Source organism: Empidonax traillii, unplaced genomic scaffold (genome assembly GCF_003031625.1).
Source record: "Empidonax traillii isolate 1590-97213 ecotype Southwest subspecies unplaced genomic scaffold, ASM303162v1 scaffold429:size503459, whole genome shotgun sequence".
Classification (NCBI taxonomy): domain Eukaryota; kingdom Metazoa; phylum Chordata; class Aves; order Passeriformes; family Tyrannidae; genus Empidonax; species Empidonax traillii.
Genome location: NW_020955622.1, coordinates 11,776 through 30,726, shown reverse-complemented (window position 1 = coordinate 30,726; position 18,951 = coordinate 11,776). Strand labels below are relative to the sequence as shown.

General features: G+C 39.1%; 1 protein-coding gene across 4 annotated transcripts in view; it reads left to right on the top strand.

Annotated features, from left to right (window-relative positions):
- The window catches only part of TASP1 (taspase 1), a 71,783-nt gene extending 54,960 nt beyond the window's left edge, over positions 1-16,823 (top strand). For all 4 annotated transcript variants that reach the window (XM_027894489.1, XM_027894488.1, XM_027894486.1 and 1 more), the window contains 3 exons: positions 3,469-3,579; positions 7,123-7,196; positions 16,682-16,823. In XM_027894489.1, the coding sequence (XP_027750290.1) occupies positions 3,469-3,579; positions 7,123-7,196; positions 16,682-16,777 (281 nt within the window). In that variant the 3' untranslated portion in view covers positions 16,778-16,823. The remainder of the gene's footprint in view (positions 1-3,468; positions 3,580-7,122; positions 7,197-16,681) is intronic.
- Positions 16,824-18,951: the final 2,128 nt, after the last annotated feature.

The window sequence follows — 18,951 nt, the reverse complement described above, 5'->3', positions numbered from 1 at the left end:
ATTTGCACTGTATTTCTGTGTTAACATTACACTCTTTAGCATAATTGTAATCCTCAGTAATAAGTCTGCATATCCAGAAATATCTTTGTTTAAAAAAAAAAAATTAGTATATTTGAATCCCTCTTTTAACATTTTTGAAAAATAGCTTTAATTGGAAAATAAAATACTTTCTCTGTTTTAAGGAATGTGCTGTTCAGTGTGTATTTAATTTGGCTTAGAGGCTGATTTTTCAGAGAGGAGAAACAGTCTGAATTTACTATATTGTAGAATACTGTAATATTATTACTGTAGTCAAGTGGATTTTACTGACACTCTTCTGAGGTTGATTCCCCACAACTTCACCAGTGAACTGGAGACAACAGTCACTATTGTTGCTTATTTCGCAGTGAGATGGTTTAGCTGGTTATGTTCTTTTTTTCAGACTTTTTCCACCTTTCCAGAATAATGCTCATTCTGCAGGTGATGATAAAGTGGTGGAGAAGACCCAAAGGGCAGCACTGTCTGTAGGAGAGAGAATGCATCCCATCATCTTTGCTTTGTCTGCATAACACAAAACATTAAAATATCTGCTTTAATATTCCATTCAAATGACAAGTCACTTTAAACCCATTTTACCCATCTCTGTCTCACCCCAGTACTACTGGTGAGGTCAGTTCTTAAGGAGTTAGTGCAGCATGACCTGGTTTCACGAGTCATAACCAACATTTGCCCTTCCCCCAAGGGCCCAACTCGTGTCATTCCAGAAGAATTCGGTGTCTTACTCATCTGGTGTGTTTTATGAGTGCTGAAGTTAAAACTTTTATCCCACTTTTAACATGTGCAGTGCTCTTAAATTAATCCTCTTCTGGAGTTTTCTAGTTGAAAATAACAGTAGGGTGACAATGCATTTCTGAAATAATGCAGCCAATTTTTCTAGCTTTTGAGTGTTTAGCGTGGATTTCAAAGCCTTTGACTTTTCTGGACCGATGATAAAACTTCCCTGGTGCTTAATCATTGAAGGAACTCTTGGTTCTGAAAAAAAACCATGTACATATTTAGGGCAGTGCAGTTCCCACCATGTTCAGTGTCAATAAATAAATGCTGTTTATGCTGGCAGGATTGGAGTTGTCATGACAAGAGTTGTGCGTGTAGAGGTAGAACATCTCTTGGGATGAACCTGTAAGCTCAAGACTTTGTCTTATGTGCTTGAAGCTCCGGTTTTAAATTATTTATTTAAATCCTCTTTCAAAATAAGCTTCACAAAACACATGCTTTGAGTGATTGCTGGGTTTTTTTTAATGGTGTGTTTCACTGAAGGTGAGTGTTTTGTTCTGGCACCGAAATCCCTGTAAAAATGAAAGAATTCTGATGAAAATGTAGTGCTACGTGTTTTCCTGCAGACTCTCTGAATGGAAAGAAATATGCTGCCAAGTCTCCTCTTAAGGCTTAAAAAAAGCAAGTGCAACTTATTCAGATTAGTGAAAATCTGTGATGATGCCACGTAGTTGACAAAAATACTGGGAAAATACGAGATTGGCTTACTTACAAGCTTTTCTTTCATTTGTTCTTTTAAGAGGGTGGGAGAAAGAAAACCCCTTGGGAAAAAAAAAGTGATTAGCCAAATGCAAGCATTTCTAGTGGCACCAGGTCTATAATCAGCAGTTGCTGTCTGCTTTTGTGTGCATTCATCCAGTTTTAGGGTTTTACTGTGGCCTTACATATGTACTATCTGCTGTGCTTGCTGGCTGCACTCTGCTGAAGTAGAACATTTTTTAACCGTTCTAACTTAAGAGATGATTAATATTTTTCACTACAACCTTGAAAGCATCTTTCTCAACCCTTGAAAGAGGAGTGGAAACTGCTTATTGAAAGCCAAACTGAACCTTTATCTTTGTCTTTGCGGTGACTTTTCACCCCAGCAAGGCTTAGAGCCTGAATTATTTGTGCGGTGCAGTGTGAGATTAGGCCTGCAGACCAAATTTGGGTTAAGACACTGTCTTTGAAGTACCTGAGTTTCTGAAGTAAAGATTAAAGAATGCATGTACCCTATGAATAAACCCACTTGTTTGTTTGTTTGTTTTCGGTGTTCATTTGCTTGCAGAAATTGTGTTATACCAACCAGCACTTGGTTTGTGCAGTGAAAGTGTAAGAGGTATAATTAGCACCTTGGAAAGCTCAGAGCTTTGGGTTGATTTGGGTGGTCACAAACCCTTTAGAAGTTCCCAGGCCTCGCATTTCTATTTTAACCAGACATATTTTCCTGGTTTGTTATCTGTTCTCCCTTGGATTCTTGGCTCACAGGGGTTTGGTCACGGTGCTGAATGAGTAACACAGGAGGTGTAACTGGTACCTAGAATTAGTTCTTGTACAAAGCAAGGGCTGCTTTAAAGATAATATCTGCTTGTATTAGATCAAATAAGGCCTTACTTGTAATTTTATTATTTATTTATTGTTTTCCTGAAGTGTGGGCTTCTGTTGTAACTACCACCTTGTATCACTTTTCAATGTGGCTGCTCTCATGTTGAGAGAAGGCGCGATAAAAGATTTCGTTTTCCTTGTGGCAAAGCTTGAAGTTGGTTTTTATTGGGCTGTTTTGTTGTTGTTATTTGCACTGTAAGGAGTAATTTTAATCATACAAATAGCTGTGGGCGACTTAAAGGAGTCTGAGGAGAAGATCTGCTCTGAAAATCTTGTGGCCAGCAAATTGCAGTGTCTGTGCATTAGGCATGGCAAACTAATTTATTTAAAAGAAAGTGGTCAAAAAGAATTATATGAAATGCCTGTTGCAGTTGTATGCTCAATTTTGAATCACAGTGTCTTGCAAATGTGAGACAAAGATCTCAGTGGGCTTAAGTGCAAGAACTTGATTAACTTTGTCGCTCAAGACATTGCAAATTGCACATAAATTATGCCGTTGTTTCCACGTTCAAAACTACAGGAATCTTATGTCGAATTACCAACCAGAGAAAGAATACTTAGACTTGATTCAGCTGACGTTAAAAACTTTCCAGCTTCTGATAGATGTTTTGTATTGTATGCCTTAAATTAACAACAGAAAAGCCACTCTAAAAAGTAGGATATGTTTTGGCTTTCTGCTAATATTCATAAAACAGGAAGGAAGACACTGTATAGCAGTTTGGTGGTGTCTCTGTACAAAGGCCTTTAAATTGGGGGGAAATGACTGTAAAAATGACCCAGATTTGCTTGATTTTTTTCCACATGTGGCCATCTTTATATTAATTGTAGTACATAAAGAACTAAATATTGAGCTAATTTTTTTCAACTTGACGCTCCATTTCTCATTGTTATTCCTTCCTTGATCCGAGGAAAAAAATGGGTTTGCGCTTGCAAATGTGATTTCCAACGTGTTTGTTTTATTCCATGTAGCTCTTTTGCCTTTTTTTTCTTTTTTTAGTGGTAGATTAGTAGATTACAATTTCTAAATTATCCATTAAAACCCAAATAATTCTCCCTGTGGATTTTGCCCAGGTTCCCCTTTTCTAGCCAACGAAGACGGTGTGCTCGGAGGGGTGATAGTCCTTCGGTCTTGCAGGTGTTCAGCAGAGCCTGAATCGTCCCAGGAAAAGCCAACTTTACTAGGTAAGAAATCCTTCTTCATCTTTCCTTGACCTAGGTGCTAACTCAAAGTGAAAGGGGAAGTAGAAACTACCTGTGCACGTTCACCAGCTGTTTGAAAGCCACAGAGAAAACAAAGAAGGATTGAATTCGAAATTATAACAATTTAGACAGTGAAACAAGCAACAAGCAGCGCTAATCTTACTAAAACTGTGGAAAAGAGTGTTCTTTCTGGCTTGTTATTCCTAAGCAGAGTTGTGATTCAGAGGGTTCTGCAGGATCCTTCTAAAGCCACGGCATAGAAATAGGAGTTGCTTTTGGCAAGGTAGGAGATGTTCCCCTTCGGAAAAATTGCATTTTTAGCTGGGGGGGTTTAGAGGCTAAAAGTGCTTTCTTAAAAGTTCCCCGTTCCTCATTTTGCAGCACAAAATGCGAAAATGTGGAGGATACACAATGAAATTGGGAAGGGAAGTTGTTTTATGGTTAAAAACCCTTTGTAATGCCCAGAAAGACCTGCTCTGATAAGTCACAGTTACCATTTGCATTTGCACCCGCCAGGAGCTCGTGTTTGCTGCTCGTATTGGGATCAGCAGGAAAACTGTACTTTGCCTCCACCCAGTATCTGGCTGGTTAAAAAGGGCTTTAGAACCCTTTCAGCCCTGTTTCTGTCCTGGAAATACAACCCTCAGTGCTTTGAAGCAGAACAAGTGTACTGTAGAAAACTGCCATGTGGTTTGTCTGGCAGAAGCAGCTGAAAAACCCCAAAGGCTGCAACGCTACGAGCAGAGCTGGGTAGAAATACAACCCAGAGACAGTAAAACCTCTTTAAGGGAAGGAATTTGGGACTGAATTACTTCAGGGTGACACTTGTGCCATCTCCTTTCCTGTGGTGCTCCTCAGATGTGGGCATAGTGTGTCTGGTCATGCTGTTGGGTCACATCGACCTGCCTAATATAGACTTGTGTTCTGTAACCAGAATTCCAGTGTTTTTCCTTTGTATAATACTCTGCTTTATTATTATTTGCCCATCTGTGACATCAATGTAGTGGAAAAGCATCGTGCAACATAAATTCTGTCCTTAAAAAGGAGTTGAGAAAATGAAAATACAAGTTTAAGTCAGAACAAACAAGATCAGCTTAACCTTCAGTTTCTTGCCTTTGGAAGTGAGGGAAGTTTTTCAGTTCATTTAATGTTCAGCATTCATGCAAGGGAACATGTTCTATTAATGGAGGTTTGGCAATTTTTTCCTCAGAAATGAATAAAGAAAATCCCCATATGTGGTACATTATAAGTAAAGACTATTTATCCATTGATTCTTCATTTTCTTTCTACTGAAATAAGATTCAGATAAACTGTAGCACAGTATTTTTTTCTGTACCATAGACATTCCCTGAGTTAATGCACAATTAAACATATGTAGTATTTGTGTTGCTTGTACTGAAAAGAATTTGGTCAATACTAAAAAACTTAAGTGTGTAGAATAAGGAAATCTCATGTCTTTGTTACAGGGATCATATTTTTCATTTCTTTTTTTAATATTGAAACAAACTGCAAGGAAGTGATTTATTAAATGGTGGAAAATATACTTATCTGAAGACATTTCACATGTAATTTATGATTTTCATTGTAATTCCACTGCTTGTAACAGCCAACAATAACCATGGCTCGTGCTAGTACAGGCTACCTTTGGTGGATAATAGAGAAGGAGAAAATTATTAAAATTGTATAATACCATATCTAGAGGTATCAAAGGCAGACCCGTTCCTCAGCTTCTCCAAACCGAGTGATGAGATTAAATTTGTCAGCAAAAAATGAGTGCTTTCACTGACAGTTGACCTTTCAGGGTGTTTGAGGGAGAGGTTGGCCCCGTTGACGTTGCACTAAATATTCTCCCCTGTCTGAAGGCTTTTGAGTAACCTTTGGTGATACCAGCCCTGAATCTTTTATGAGGGGGGGGGGAGCAAAGCCCAAACCTCGGTGAAGTTCATTTTTCTTTTATGATGGTATCTACATATCTGTCAGAATCTGCAGGTCTGAGCTTTGATCTCCTGCTGGGGGTTAATTGCTATGCAGGCAGGAGTGGTTCAAAGCAGGAGTGTGCTCAGCACGCTGGGACCTTCCCCAGCCATCTTCAAGGAATATGAGCAATAGGAAGGAGTAAAGGTTTTCAACCCATCTAATGATGCCTTTTTGCAGTCGCTCCCAAAAGAAACGTGGAAATGTCTGCTGTAATCCAGAGGAAGAATTTATATTTCAGGGCATTTTTTTAAGCCTTTTACAGAATTCTAGGTAATGCCGTGAATTCTGATCAAGTGTTCTTTCATTTTCCCCCTTCCAAATTATGTACTTAAAGAACACAGAAAAAAATGACCAAGAACACAGTGTGGCAATTTATAAAGCTCCACTGACTGAGAGCTGAACGTGTGAACCATGTGCTTTTACTGTGAATTTGTGTTGCAGCAGAGTAGGAGTATGTGTGTGTAAAAAAATACCTGTGTTATGTATCAGGGAATGAAAGATCACTGGAATGGACTGTTAAATAATTGATAAATCATGCCACTTTCAGACTTCTGGACAACACCTCACTGCATTAACAGGCATTAACAGCACATGTAAGCAGTGATTAGTTTTCTTACTCATTATCACTGTTAATTTATGTCCTAAATCAGCTGTGAGTGCAGTACCACAGACCTGAGGCTGTATAGCTGGTGCTGGGGGTCCACATGATCAGATCTGAGAGTGCTTGGGTAGGGAAGACAAAATCAAAATGATCTTGTTTCTTCTCCATCTTTCTTTTCCTCTCTTACCCTTGGTGCTCCTCACACTCTCCACGAAGGAAGGGGGTGATTGCATGAGCTGTCATTGTAATTCAGGATGCTTTTGGATCCGGGTCTTGCTCTAATTTTGCCAGGAATCTTTCTTACTTACTGTGCAGTGTTACTCTGCTTCCCTCACACACCTCTCCTGCTTTTTCTGCAGGGTAATTTGGCTTTCACCAGATGTCTTTCCTGCCTGCTTTATATTTCCAGTTCCCATATTGCAGGCTTGACTACTTCTGCATGTTTTCCTGTATCTTACTTGTGCAGCTAAACCACAAATCTCCATTTACCCACTGGTAGTTACATACTGTGTATATATTTATGCTGGTTTTGTGTTGCTTTTGTCTGGGTTCAAGGTAAGCAAGTGAAAATTATATCAGCTTTTACTTTATGTTTGGAACAGGCACCTGCTTCAGAAATTAATACTATCTTTTAACTGCAGTTTCTCATCTTTGAGGCTCCGGGTCATTGAAGTAACCTTCTCATTCTGGGTATTAGTTCTGCAGTGTGTGACTGCAAATAGTGTGGGAAAATCTGGTTTGTTTGGTAGCTGGTTCTTATGAGATTGAATTATCCTGGTAAGTAAATTTTGTTCTTTGTTCAAAACAAGAAGTTTGCTTTTTGTCCTTTCCCAGGAGATACCTTAAGCTGTATTTTTGTTCCTCAAGATTCCAGTCTTGTTAAGTTGTATCTTATATTTTAAACCAAGGCATTTTTTTTTGGTGACCTCTTGCATTTTCCTTTCTAGTGGAATTTCTGTGGAGCCATACAACAGAGAGCATGTGTGTAGGATATATGTCTGCACAGGATGGCAAAGCTAAGGTAAGCCACGAGGAACAGGTTTAAATACGGTAGAAAGGGTGCAGATACTAAGGAGAACTTGAATTAACAATAATAAAATCTATAAGAAATTTCTATCTTTATTAGAGTGGAAAAAGTAATGGGTGCATAAGCAGTTAAATGTATCAATTTATTGGGCATTTCTAATCCTCTTTTTTTTTTTTAATTGCAGCAGTTAACAAGCCTATGCTAACAGATGTTTTATGCAGGATAAGGTGTCACAAACACATGTCCATTCCCTCTGCTGACAGTAATTGTATTTGAATAACTTTATCCAGCTTGTTTCAGTTTTACTGGCTGTTTAGGGTGGTACTGTGTTTTTCTGTGGGCATGTCTTCCTTCAGATAAAGCCACTGCACCATCCCATCAAGGAAGTTATAAAACAAACTTCAAACAGTTCCCAGAATAGCCTCTATGATAAATAATTTGGTATCAGCATCCACATTTTCAGCTTCTTTGGGGGGGGGACCTGATCATTTATTTTTAACGAAGGAAGTAATATGTTAAATTTGAATTTAGCAGTGGAAACTGGGAAATTCCTGAACATCCAGATCAAGGATAGGGATTAAGTCAGTGGATAAGCCATCTATTCTTGGAAATAGAGCATTGAAGGGAGAAAAAGGTACTGCAATGGAGCAAGTAGAGCATTTGGGAGAGGTGTTTGGACAATGAGAATGAACATGGAGGGAGCTGCAAGCGAAGGCAGAATCATAATTTCTGTAGATATTTACACATGTGCAGCCATAATCATTCCAGACTGAGAATGAACAGTTCAGAACTAGTTAGAGGAAAGGGGAATAAGCTAAAAGAAGTATCTACAGAAGAAGAAAGTTTAGTGTTCAGCCATGAAGGGGGAGAGGACTACAAACCCCAAGTCCTTCTCTCTCTCTCACTCTTATTTTTATTTTTTTCCCCCTAATTTCTGTATTTAATTTGAGAGATAAGTACAAAGGACTATGCAAGCAAAGTAATCAAAGAATGTACAAAAGAAGGAAATCTCAGGTATTTTAAACAACAAAAAATGGTGTAACGCACTGTTTGAAGCACTGGGAGTGGAGTTAATCCTTCTGGAGTAAAATGTTTAGGAAAAAAAGATAAGAATTCCCCATAAAGACAAAGATAACGAGCATCTGGTGAAGGAAGTGCTGGTAGAGTAGTTAGTGAAGTCTTTGCTTTCATAACTTATGTACAATTCTTTCCAGATAACTATCCATGAAAGAGAGTGTGATTTTTACTTCTTAATGTTTATTTCAGATTTATTTCAAAAAAAGCCCAAACTGAAGCCTAAAGTTCAGATTGAACTGAGAGAAACTAAAGCAAGCTCAGCTGCAGATGTTCTAGTGTTGGCTAGTTTGTTTTAAAATCACTGTCTTGTGTTTGCAGCTAAAGAAGAACTGTGAGCTGTTAAATGTTCCCAGTGTGCACACCTGCCTCTGGCTTACACTGTGAGGCTCAAAATGTTGTGTTTTTTGCTTCCTGGTAGTGTCTGTCTAATTAATAACTAAATGCTAAATCTGAAATCCGTCTGGCAACGAGCACTAGCATGACAGTGCCATGCCCAGAGATGTTTCCCTGCTCGCAGTTGCAACATTTGACATCTGGTGTGCATTGTTTTCATACTGCTGGTAAATTCTCCAGCTGGTAATCCTGATTGTGCTGACAGACACAGCTGCTCTTCTTGGTTCACTTCTAAATTATGTTTTTGACCTTCACTGAAGAGTTAATCCTCCTCCCTTTCTTCCTCCTTTGAGTCTGTGGCCACAAATGCTTTCCAGAGAAAAACCACAAACGCTTTTGCTGCTGACTTCTATTGATCAAAAAAAAAAAAAAAAAAAAGTCTTCTGTCATAAAAACTGGAATTTTGTTCTGCTACAACCAGGACTAAGTTATAGATGGAAAACCAGGCTTGAAATAGAACACAATGTATTGCAAGTGAAAAAAAAAAAATCTCTGTTCTTTAATAGAGTAACTGTTTTGGGACAGTTAATTTTGAGTGCTTGCCATGAAAGAATAATGGGATAAGAATCCATAAAAGTATAAAATATCACTTGTTTATGAGGCCCATAACAAAATGATCAGGCAGCAACTTGTAAGGAAACATTCGCTTTCCTGTTTTTCTAGGGTGGTAAAGAACTTCAGGTTTTATTTCTTTCATCAGCCTAGGGCTGGAGTTTTATTCTTAAATCGAGGGGTTGTCACAGGGGCTGATTTTGGACTGGTTTAATTTAATGCACATGAAAAGAAAAGCAAGACTTTTAGAAAGTGAGAAGGCTTTTTAATGACTACTGCTATCAATTAGACTGATATTAGAATCTTAATTATATAAAGGGGTCCGTACTAAGGACAAAAGTATCCTGCTTTATAGTGTGGTTCTTTGGGTATGGGAGGTTAATATAATTCATAATAGAACCCAGCAAGTGGTGGTTCTGAACCCCAGATGAAAACTGTGGAGATGGAGGATGCCTTTCTCACCAAGACAAATACTTATGGGCTGGATTCCAGCTCACCTGCAGGCACTGGTGTGCTCAAGATGTGGAGACACCCCTCAAGCAATTAACTCTCAGCAACTCCTCAAAAGGGCAGAGGGACGAGAAAGTGGATTGGGAGACTTGAAGTGGTTTGTACGTCCTGACCTGCTGGTGCTTCTGGATTTTCACACTGTGAGCTCTCCAAGTACTGATTTGGAAGTACTCTTGCAACAGGGGTTTGGTTCCTCCCAGTTTGGGGAAGACTGGCTTCTGCAGCTGGGCACTCACCTCCAGCCCAGGCAGCTTGAATGATGATAACTCACCAGCATCAGCTTCCACTTTCTGGAAAGGTGTCCAGTCTGGTTTTTTTGGAAAACCTGGAAAAGTCACCATTTCCTGTTGGATTAAAATGCTTGGGTTGAGTGTTACTTTAAAAATCCTGTGCATCTTGCCAGATGAACTAAGTTCACACCTTTCAGCTGACACAGTCACCTCTGGTCACATGGCCCATTATTTTTTCTTGATGCTGGAAGTATTTCAGCTCCTCCACCACTGATGACTCTGGCAGTGTCATCTTCATCACCCTCATAGTGGATGCCCCATTGGCTTCTCTCAGATTTTTGTGCCCTTGAGCCCTTACATCACTGCCAGAAGCAGCTGATCAAGGCATGTCCTTGCTGGCTCAGCTGGATTCTTTTGTTCTGGTCATGCCTCTTGGCACAACCAGCTTCATAATCGCTCGGTGCCAGGTTGTGTCACTTATTGGTTGTGGAAGGACACAAGCTTTTCATTGGAACAGCTTTGACTCTTTCCTATACCTTCTGGGAACTAACCTACATCCCCTACTGCTTTTGTTCTTCTTGTTATTGTGTTGTTGACTCATGAATTACTTTTTCTGAATTTTAGAGCTTTGACAAGCATTAAACTCTTTAACATTTCCAGCCCAAACGTTCTTCTCTTTCTGAGATGCTGGTAAGTCTTCAGAATAACCATCCAGCTGTTTGGGCTTTTTTTGTGGATCCATAACTGATCACAGCATCAGCTAAGGTGGTCATCCTGTTACCAGAGCTCTGATCTCGACAGATCCTTTGGCAGTGTTCAGTTCATCAGTTCCTGTTATCCTGTACTGATGAGGCTGCACTGGAGCTCTGCCCATACTGCCATGAGTGATGTGCAATTTAACACTCGATGTAGCCGTTTGTTAGAGCAGTTTCAGTGCCAGTTTGCACCAAGGGCTTGGAGCCCTTCTGCCATGCAATTTGGGATGGGGAGAAGGAATTCCTTGAAATCGCCACAATGTGATTTGAGATGTAAATAGGGAGCGGGAAGGGAAGGAGTATTAGTGGGTAGGTTGCACAGATTAATTGACTCTTCTCAGTGGCACAGTCCTCATGTCTTATTGTTCCCTCTCTGCTGCCCAGTGGGGGATGCTGCAAAGGAAGATAAGTCCTTCCATCTCATGTCACAGTGCAGTGTATGCCTGCAGTGTGAGTTCTCATAACACCTGCATCTCTTGGAGGTTCTGGCCATGGGTAGGCAGCTGGTTTTTTTGGATTTAATGTTGTGTATCTGTGCATAATCCAGCAGGAGCCCTTTCATCTCAGGCAGGGTGTGCAGATTATTTGTTTGCTCGAGTCCTGCAGTATTCTGTGTGCAGAAAGTCTAAGTGACCAGGATACTTATTTTTTCCTGGGTCTCACAAGTGTCTTGCCATGGTGATTGAGAGTAGTTGGTGGAGGGTGATGTTTTTGCTTGAAAATAGGCACTTCCTCAGTATTTGAACTCAGAGTGCTTTTTTCCCAGTAAAAGACCCAATCTCAATACCAGCAAAGTGCCGTTTTGGTCATGCATTATGTGTAAGTATTTGAAATAATTTGTCAACTCACTGTATTTGTTGGTATATGCAACTTTGCTCTGAAATCTCTGCATAAGCGTTGCAGGCTTTTGCAATTACTTCAAACATTGCAACACTTCAGGGATATCCTTGTAGTTCAGCCTCGTAGATTTTAGTTTTCCTACCAGCTAGATGACCTACACAGTGAATTTCTGAAAATCTAGTTGCAGTATTGAACGTAATCCAATCCATTTGCCAGTTTAAATCTCTCCCTGGCAGATGCACAGTTCTTACAACATGACTTGCTAAGCTTTATGTTATGGCAGGTTTTAATAATGCAAAGCTACATTTGCCACGCTTTCCATTTTCTAATGAACCAAATTCAAGCTGCTTTGCAAGACGTGGTGTAACAGCAGTGGAGAGTGTTGCATTTCGCTGTGCTTGAGAACATCCAGCAGCAGCAAATGCTGTCCACACCAGATGTTGTGGTTGCAATATGCAAACAGAAACTTTTATCTTTGACACTTCATTTCATTTTCCAGTGTGAGGAGAACGTGGTGGACAGGGAGACCGTTCCCAGTTCGTTCTTCCTGTGGAGATGTCAGGTGTTGTCACCTGATTTATTCACCTTTCCTGATGGTGTAAAATTTAGCACAAGTCCTTCCCTCTGTGTTTGAGGTGACCCACGTGACAAACACTGGTTTCAGGATGAGCTTCTGTATTTTGCTTTGTGACTGAAAGGTCTGTGAAAGCCCTTTGTCAGGAGAGGAGCAGTTATCCAGTGCTCACTGGGTGAAGAAACACATCTTGGAAGAATCCTAATTCTAATTTGAAAATGAGTGGAAAAATTTACTGAGCCTGTTTGGTGAACAGAAACACGAAGTCAAATAATTCAGTCATTCATTTCGGACTACAGAGACAGTCTTTTAACTTCATGAGACAGGAAAAGTGTATGTCACTGTTGTACCTAATTTTCCTTAATCTGCACTCTTGTCTGGAGACTGGGGAATCAGTCAGAAATTTTTGTTTGAAAAGAACCCTGTGCATACAGTGGGGCATCCAGTTCTCTCATAAAAATAAGGGTTTTCTGTTTGTTGGAAATAACCTTTCAGTGCTAAAACGTTTGGCTCGAAGACCTTTGTGGAAATTCTGGGCTCTTGAGATGAGAAGATAAGTTCAGTTTTTTTGGATTGAGTTCTTGCATAAAACCAGTGGTTCTAGAACTGTCCTTGTATCTGAGTGACAGTGTTTTAGAACAGAGCAGGGGAGATGGGATTGTATATCCAGCTATGCAAATATAAATGCCATAACCTGACTTGGCACTTGCAGTCCAGGATGGTACAAATCACATTTGAAGAGACATGGCAGTATTTGAGAAACACCTCTACAAACCCCTGGCACACTGAGCTGAATGGATGATGGGTTGGTTTGTGGCTTTAGACTGTCTTAATACAGGTATAAGTGATTTAGTTGGATTTATAAATAGTTTATAGTAACGTACTTAACCCACAGAATGAGTCTGAGCTTGGAAAACCATTAAATTCCTAAGCAACCTGTATGTGGAATCAGTATTTTCAGTGCCTGACGGCCAGAAACACCCCATCAAGTGTGTCTTTCTCAGGACAACATTCTGGAGCCTCTCTTTTAAATTTTTTTCCCCTTTATTTCTTTATTGAGATTTCACCAAAGGAGTTGCACGTGGGATATTGAGACAGCAGCAGTTTCCAGTGTTTTGCAGGGCACCTTCTCCTGTCACACTGCAGGTGTACACACAAACCACGTGTTGGAGGAGAGCTTTTCAGGAGGCAGAGCTGCAGAGCTGCTGCCAAAATGGGCTGTCACTGCTTAGAAAATAAATTGAGAATGCATGGCCAGATGGTTCTCATGGTGGAAGGGTGCACCCAGCTAGAAAGCTCCAGATTTCTAAGGAATATACAGGTTTGGTGATACTCCTCTTTTTTTTTTTAAGGAGCAGAGTTGTAGAAAGCAGTTTCCTAAAGCATATGATGTCCTTGGTCTTTCATTATTTCATCTCAATAGTGTAATGAATGGAAAAAGTTTGGTTGAGAAATTATTCTGTCTAAAGCACATCCTGAGCATGTAATAAGAGAGCTTAAACACATGAAATACTCCCTAGATTTGCTTCAGAACTGAATGTGCTGCCATCTGGTAGTTGTACTCTGTCCTCTTGGCAGCGTTTGATTGACTTCAACTTTCTCATGCAGCTCTGTCTGTCTTTTGGCTTGGATTTTATATTCATTTTGCGCTGTATTTATGCTTTTAATGAAAGAAAACTGCCCAAAGTTGTTGTGATAAACTAATATTTTATATGAATAAAAGGAAGAGACTAGGTCTTTAAAAAAAAAAATCTTTTTGATATTAGTTTGTCTCAAGGTTGTTTCAGAATCCCTGTATGTGAGACATGAAGTAAGTCTTGACACAACTTGTAGTATTTATTTATTTGTTTAAAAAAAAAAAAAAGACATACAAAAACTATGTAACTTGAAAAGTAGATCAGATGTTCATGATGAAAAGATGCAAACATGTAGCAGTTAACGTTTATTCCAGGGCAGAAAGACCTCTTAGTTTTGGACTTGAAGGGTCATGGGAACTTTGCAGTGTTGCATCAAAAGACACCGAGAGAAACATTCCAAGGTCTGCAGCGCTTGGGTTTTGGGGTGGGTAACTCCATGATTTTGGTTTGGTTAGGAGGGAAAGAGCGGAGCACTGTGAGGTTGGAAGGCATGTACATGGAGCAGAAACCAGTGTCTGAAGGTTGGTGAGCTTGTTTGTGCTTTCTGGAGGGGTGGGAAGCAAAATCAGATGTTTCAGCCAGCACTTGCCTTTTTTTTGCCTCGGAACTGCGGGCACGAGGTTCCTCCTTTAAGCTACAGCGAAAATCTGGGATGAATGACTGGTGACCCAGCTGTTGGTACCTCAGCTCCTGCTGCCCCTCCCCAACCTCACTTTTCTCTGGCAAAGCAGATCAAATCAGAACGTTCTTGAGGCAGTAAAACCTCTTTGTGGAGCTGAAGATACAGATGGCCCCACCATTCCTAATCTACCTTTCCTTGGCGTGTGCTTTCCTCAAAGAGAGGCTTCCCTGAAGCTGAGTGGAGGATTAATTTAGGAAAACTGTTTATTATCCTTTTTTTGGTGCTCCCAGGCACAATTTCTTCCAGGTGTGGGTCAGTTCAACTTGTAAAGCTGACAGACTAATCGAGTTCAATTAAAACCTTTCCATTGTTGTTCTTTTTTGTTTGCTTTTTATTTTTATGTTTTTAAAATCTAAACTTAATTGGCTATACAATCTGGACTCAATGTAAAAAATGATGTTGGGATATAAAAATATAACAAACTGTACAAATAAGCTCTGTGGTTCATTTAAAAATATTAAGTGTTCTTTGATGTTTCTTTTTGTTTACTGAAGTTTGTTCTTATGGTTAAGAACAAGGGAGATATAATTGTAAGAATTCACTCGGGAGTTTTCTGAAGTTGTCTTGACATGGCAGTGTTATCCTTTCAAATGACTTATTAAGTAACATGTTTTAAACACTATCATCTTAGATCTGCCTCTTTTTTTGTTCTACGTAAGGCAACCATGGGTGAAAGTAATAAAAAGTAGTCAGTGTAAACCAGCATCTGTATTCACTCCACTGCATAAAGTGTGCAAAGAAACAGGATGCAAGTGAAGGCTTTAAGAAAGGTTTTGTTGGATGTGGTTGGGTGTTTTTGTAAATGCAAGTGTACAGATGCTGGTGTAGGGTGGTTTGGGGTTTTTTTGTGTGTGTGTGTGTGGGGAAACTTGTTTTTCCTTTTGTAGGAAATGAGGTTTTGCATCAGAATTGTGTTTTGGGCAGCTATTTAAGCAGAACTACTTGCTAATGCATTGATAGATAGTGACTACCTGCTTATCCCCTCTTACGTATTTTCCTGTCCTTGCTCATAAACTTACTAGGATTAACTTATTGGTTTGCTTTAGTTGCAGTATCTCACTAAAAAAACAGTGGCCTTCAAACATTGCTGCTTTCATACTGTCATCCTATCCCACTTCTCATTTAGAAATATTCACAGACCTGGAAAAGTATCTTGGATCTGTCAGTCATAAGAATAAACAATATCCTCCTTCCACTTGATTTTCTTCCTTTTTTTTTTTTCCCTTTAAATTAATGAGATAACATTTCCAAAAAGTTGTCAGTTAAATTTTGGGGGAAAGTAACAGATTTGAAGAGAGTCTTTTCTTCTTGTTGTGGTAAATCACAGTAACTGAAGTTGTTCTGAAAGTAGGAAGATGTTCATTTATCAAGCAGGAAGGCCAGAGATCAAAGTTTTAGCACTAAAATAAAAACACTGAAATGTTTTTAATTAAATCTCACTGTGTAATTTAACTGAAAACAAGACCACCTAAGAGCAGACACCAGGATGCCCTTATCAAGAGAGGAATTAAAAGAAGCTGCCTCTGAGACACAAAGTGCCTCTTCCATGCCATGAACTGTGGCTACAGTCTTAAATCACTTTCTGCTCATTAGTAAGTTGTTCTTACTGAATTTTCCCATCTATGCTTCTTGTCACAAACCGTTGCCTCATTGCAAAGTACCCGTTTTGCAAATTTAAATCTTTTAAATGGGATAATGTAAGTATCTGTTGGCAGAAACACAATTGTTTTTTGGGTTGATTCACTGGATGGTTGGTAAGAGGAAGTATTTGGAGGTTTTTAGGAGGACAAGTAGGTATTTTATGCTGAGGAGTCTCCTCTTTCCAACCTGATCATTGCAGTTGCCTTATGCTCTGAAGTGTTAGTTCACCTCTGTTAGTTTTTTGTGTCCAAGGTTTCTGTAAGGTGTATTTCTGCACTAAAATCTTCTGAATCTCCCCAAGAAACAGGCTTATAAACCATGAAATGCCAGAATTACCCTTTTGTCTTCACTGTAGATATTCCTTTGTACTTTCAGTGCACTGGGTCACCCAGTTTACCTCTTCTGTGCGTCTGTCATGGTCCTTTTCTTTGTGTGTTAAACGTTAACACAAACAGAACAGAAAAACAAACTCAGTTGTTTGTCCTCAGACTTCAGTGATGGAACAGCTTAATTATTCAATACTTATTGCTTTGCCTTGCATAATTTTGCCTCTTGTCAGTCATCAATACTCTCTTGCCTTTCCCACAGACTCACATTTCAAGGCTTCCTCCCGGAGCAGTGGCAGGACAGTCCGTGGCAATAGAAGGAGGAGTTTGCAGGCTGGAGAGTCCCGAGAGCAGCTGATTCCTCACTTCGTTGCAAAGAATGTGAATGACTTTTTGTACAATAAGGGTTTTTTGGTTTGTTGGTTTGTTTTTTTTTTGTTTTTTTTTTTTTTGGTGTGTTTTAACAGATGTTGGAAATTCTGCTCTTGTTTTTATACTCCGTATTGCAACCACGTGCACCATAACTTGAGACAAGTGCTGCTGTAGTTTATGTTCTCACTCTGTGAATGGGGGTGTGTGCATGTTCATTTTTTTTTTCCCTAATGAAATAGGAACTCTCCCCAGTTGTGCAGAGATCATGTATGATCAGCGATTGTGTTTTCACTGTTTTATGTTCGAAAAATAAGCGAAAGGTTTTTTTTTAAAAAAATAATTATTTAACTTCAAGAGATGGTCACAATTGTCATAGGTGTTCTAAATTTAAAAGTTACAGGCTCTTTGAAGTGGCTCTGTAATTATGCAAAAAAAATGATTACGATTTCTAAGTTTTTCAGTAGTTTAAGGAAATCCAGAGGTAGCTTAAAAAGTTGTTGTTTTTTTTTCCTCCCCAATAAGGAGGATTTTTTTTTTTCCTGTTCGAAGCAATGGTTTCAATGAAACAAACTAGAGCAAAATCAAGGCTCAAATTGTTGTTGTTGTTTTTTTTTTTTTTTCCAATAGTCTTATAGGTCATATCTCTTGTTCCCAAACCAAGATGTTAATAGCTCCAAGCTGTATGTATTACAAAAAGCTATATGAAGATAATGTGTAACGCAGTCTTTATGTATAATGGAATATTACGGTGTAAATAAGAAAACAAAGTTTATGGACAGATTGGATATTATTCTTCGCTTCTGTTTTAAATCTATTTTTAAGAGAGGTACAGAAATGAACATATTCCTGGATGCGAAGTGCAATGTGTATTCAGTGGCTGCTGGGAGGGCTGATGCTGAGCTTTGGTGTTGGGAAAGCAACTTCCTCAAGTCCAGCCCACAGCATGGGTATTTATATAAACTGTGTGTAATATGTATGTACTGTGCATAAATTTACTGTAACTCTTTTGATACCTTCAGCAAAACTGCAGTTTTAAAACAATGTAATCCTTGTCTGCCTCGTAGAAGCATTGGCAGCTGAACTGGTGTTTGCCACGAGTCCTAAAAGTGAGTTCTGACGTACAGCCTTCCACTAAAGTCCTTTTTCCTTCACAGCACTGGGCAGCAATAGAAGACTTTTGTAATTCATTCATTGTCCTGATAAGTATGCCAAAGAGAAATTAAAATAGTTCATCTTTTTCCCTGGTGGATATTTGATAAATCCGTTTTCAGAAATAGTGGATGAATAGATATTCCGACTGTATTCGCTTAACTGGGCATTGTACTTGCCTGTTTTGTAATGTTGTGCCTGCCTATAACAGACATACTTGACTGATGAAATGGTTATATTGATTGTAGTACCAATCTTTCATGGAAAAGAATAAATTTTTTTTAATAGCCTGAGTTCATTTTCACTGTTATAGTACTGCATACGTTGAGATACTGTCATCTCTGGGTGGTTGTTTAATTGTGACATCAGAGTTGTCCTAGAGTTGAAGATGTTTTGGTACAATTCTGTAAATAATACAAAACAGGGGCTTTCCAGGTTGCAGGTGAAATGCATCTGTCTTGAAATAGTTTGTACTGAAATAACCAGACTGGATCCTCAGTGACACACTCGTGGCGTGATGAAATGAAGAACTGTCCCACAGCGCTTCAGAAATGCTGAGGCAAAGAATCTGTGCCATTAAAACTGCTCTGACAGGCAGCATTAAATGATTGTGTGGGCACTTGATTGTGTAGTGAGTAAAAAAATTGAAGATTATGTTTGTAAAACATAGTCTGTTTGAATGTGGCCTTGTTATTGGAAGAGCTAAAGGAACAGTGTTAACCTGTTTTCCTGCTAAAAGTGCTATTGCATCCTCATGTCATAGAAACTTTGGTGTGAATTTACTTCTTCATGAAGTAAGTGTGACAGAATGGCTTATAAAATGTAAATGTGTAAATTGTTTCTTCCCCTGACTTGCTTAATATCTCTTCATGGAGATTTGGATTCCAGGGTAGGATTTTTATTGTTGTGTTTTGCTTTTAATTCTCTATAATACTACAATCAATGTGGGTTTTGTTTTTGGGGAGTGGAGGTTGTGTTTTTATTTTTATTTTGTTGAGGGGGGGGGTGTAT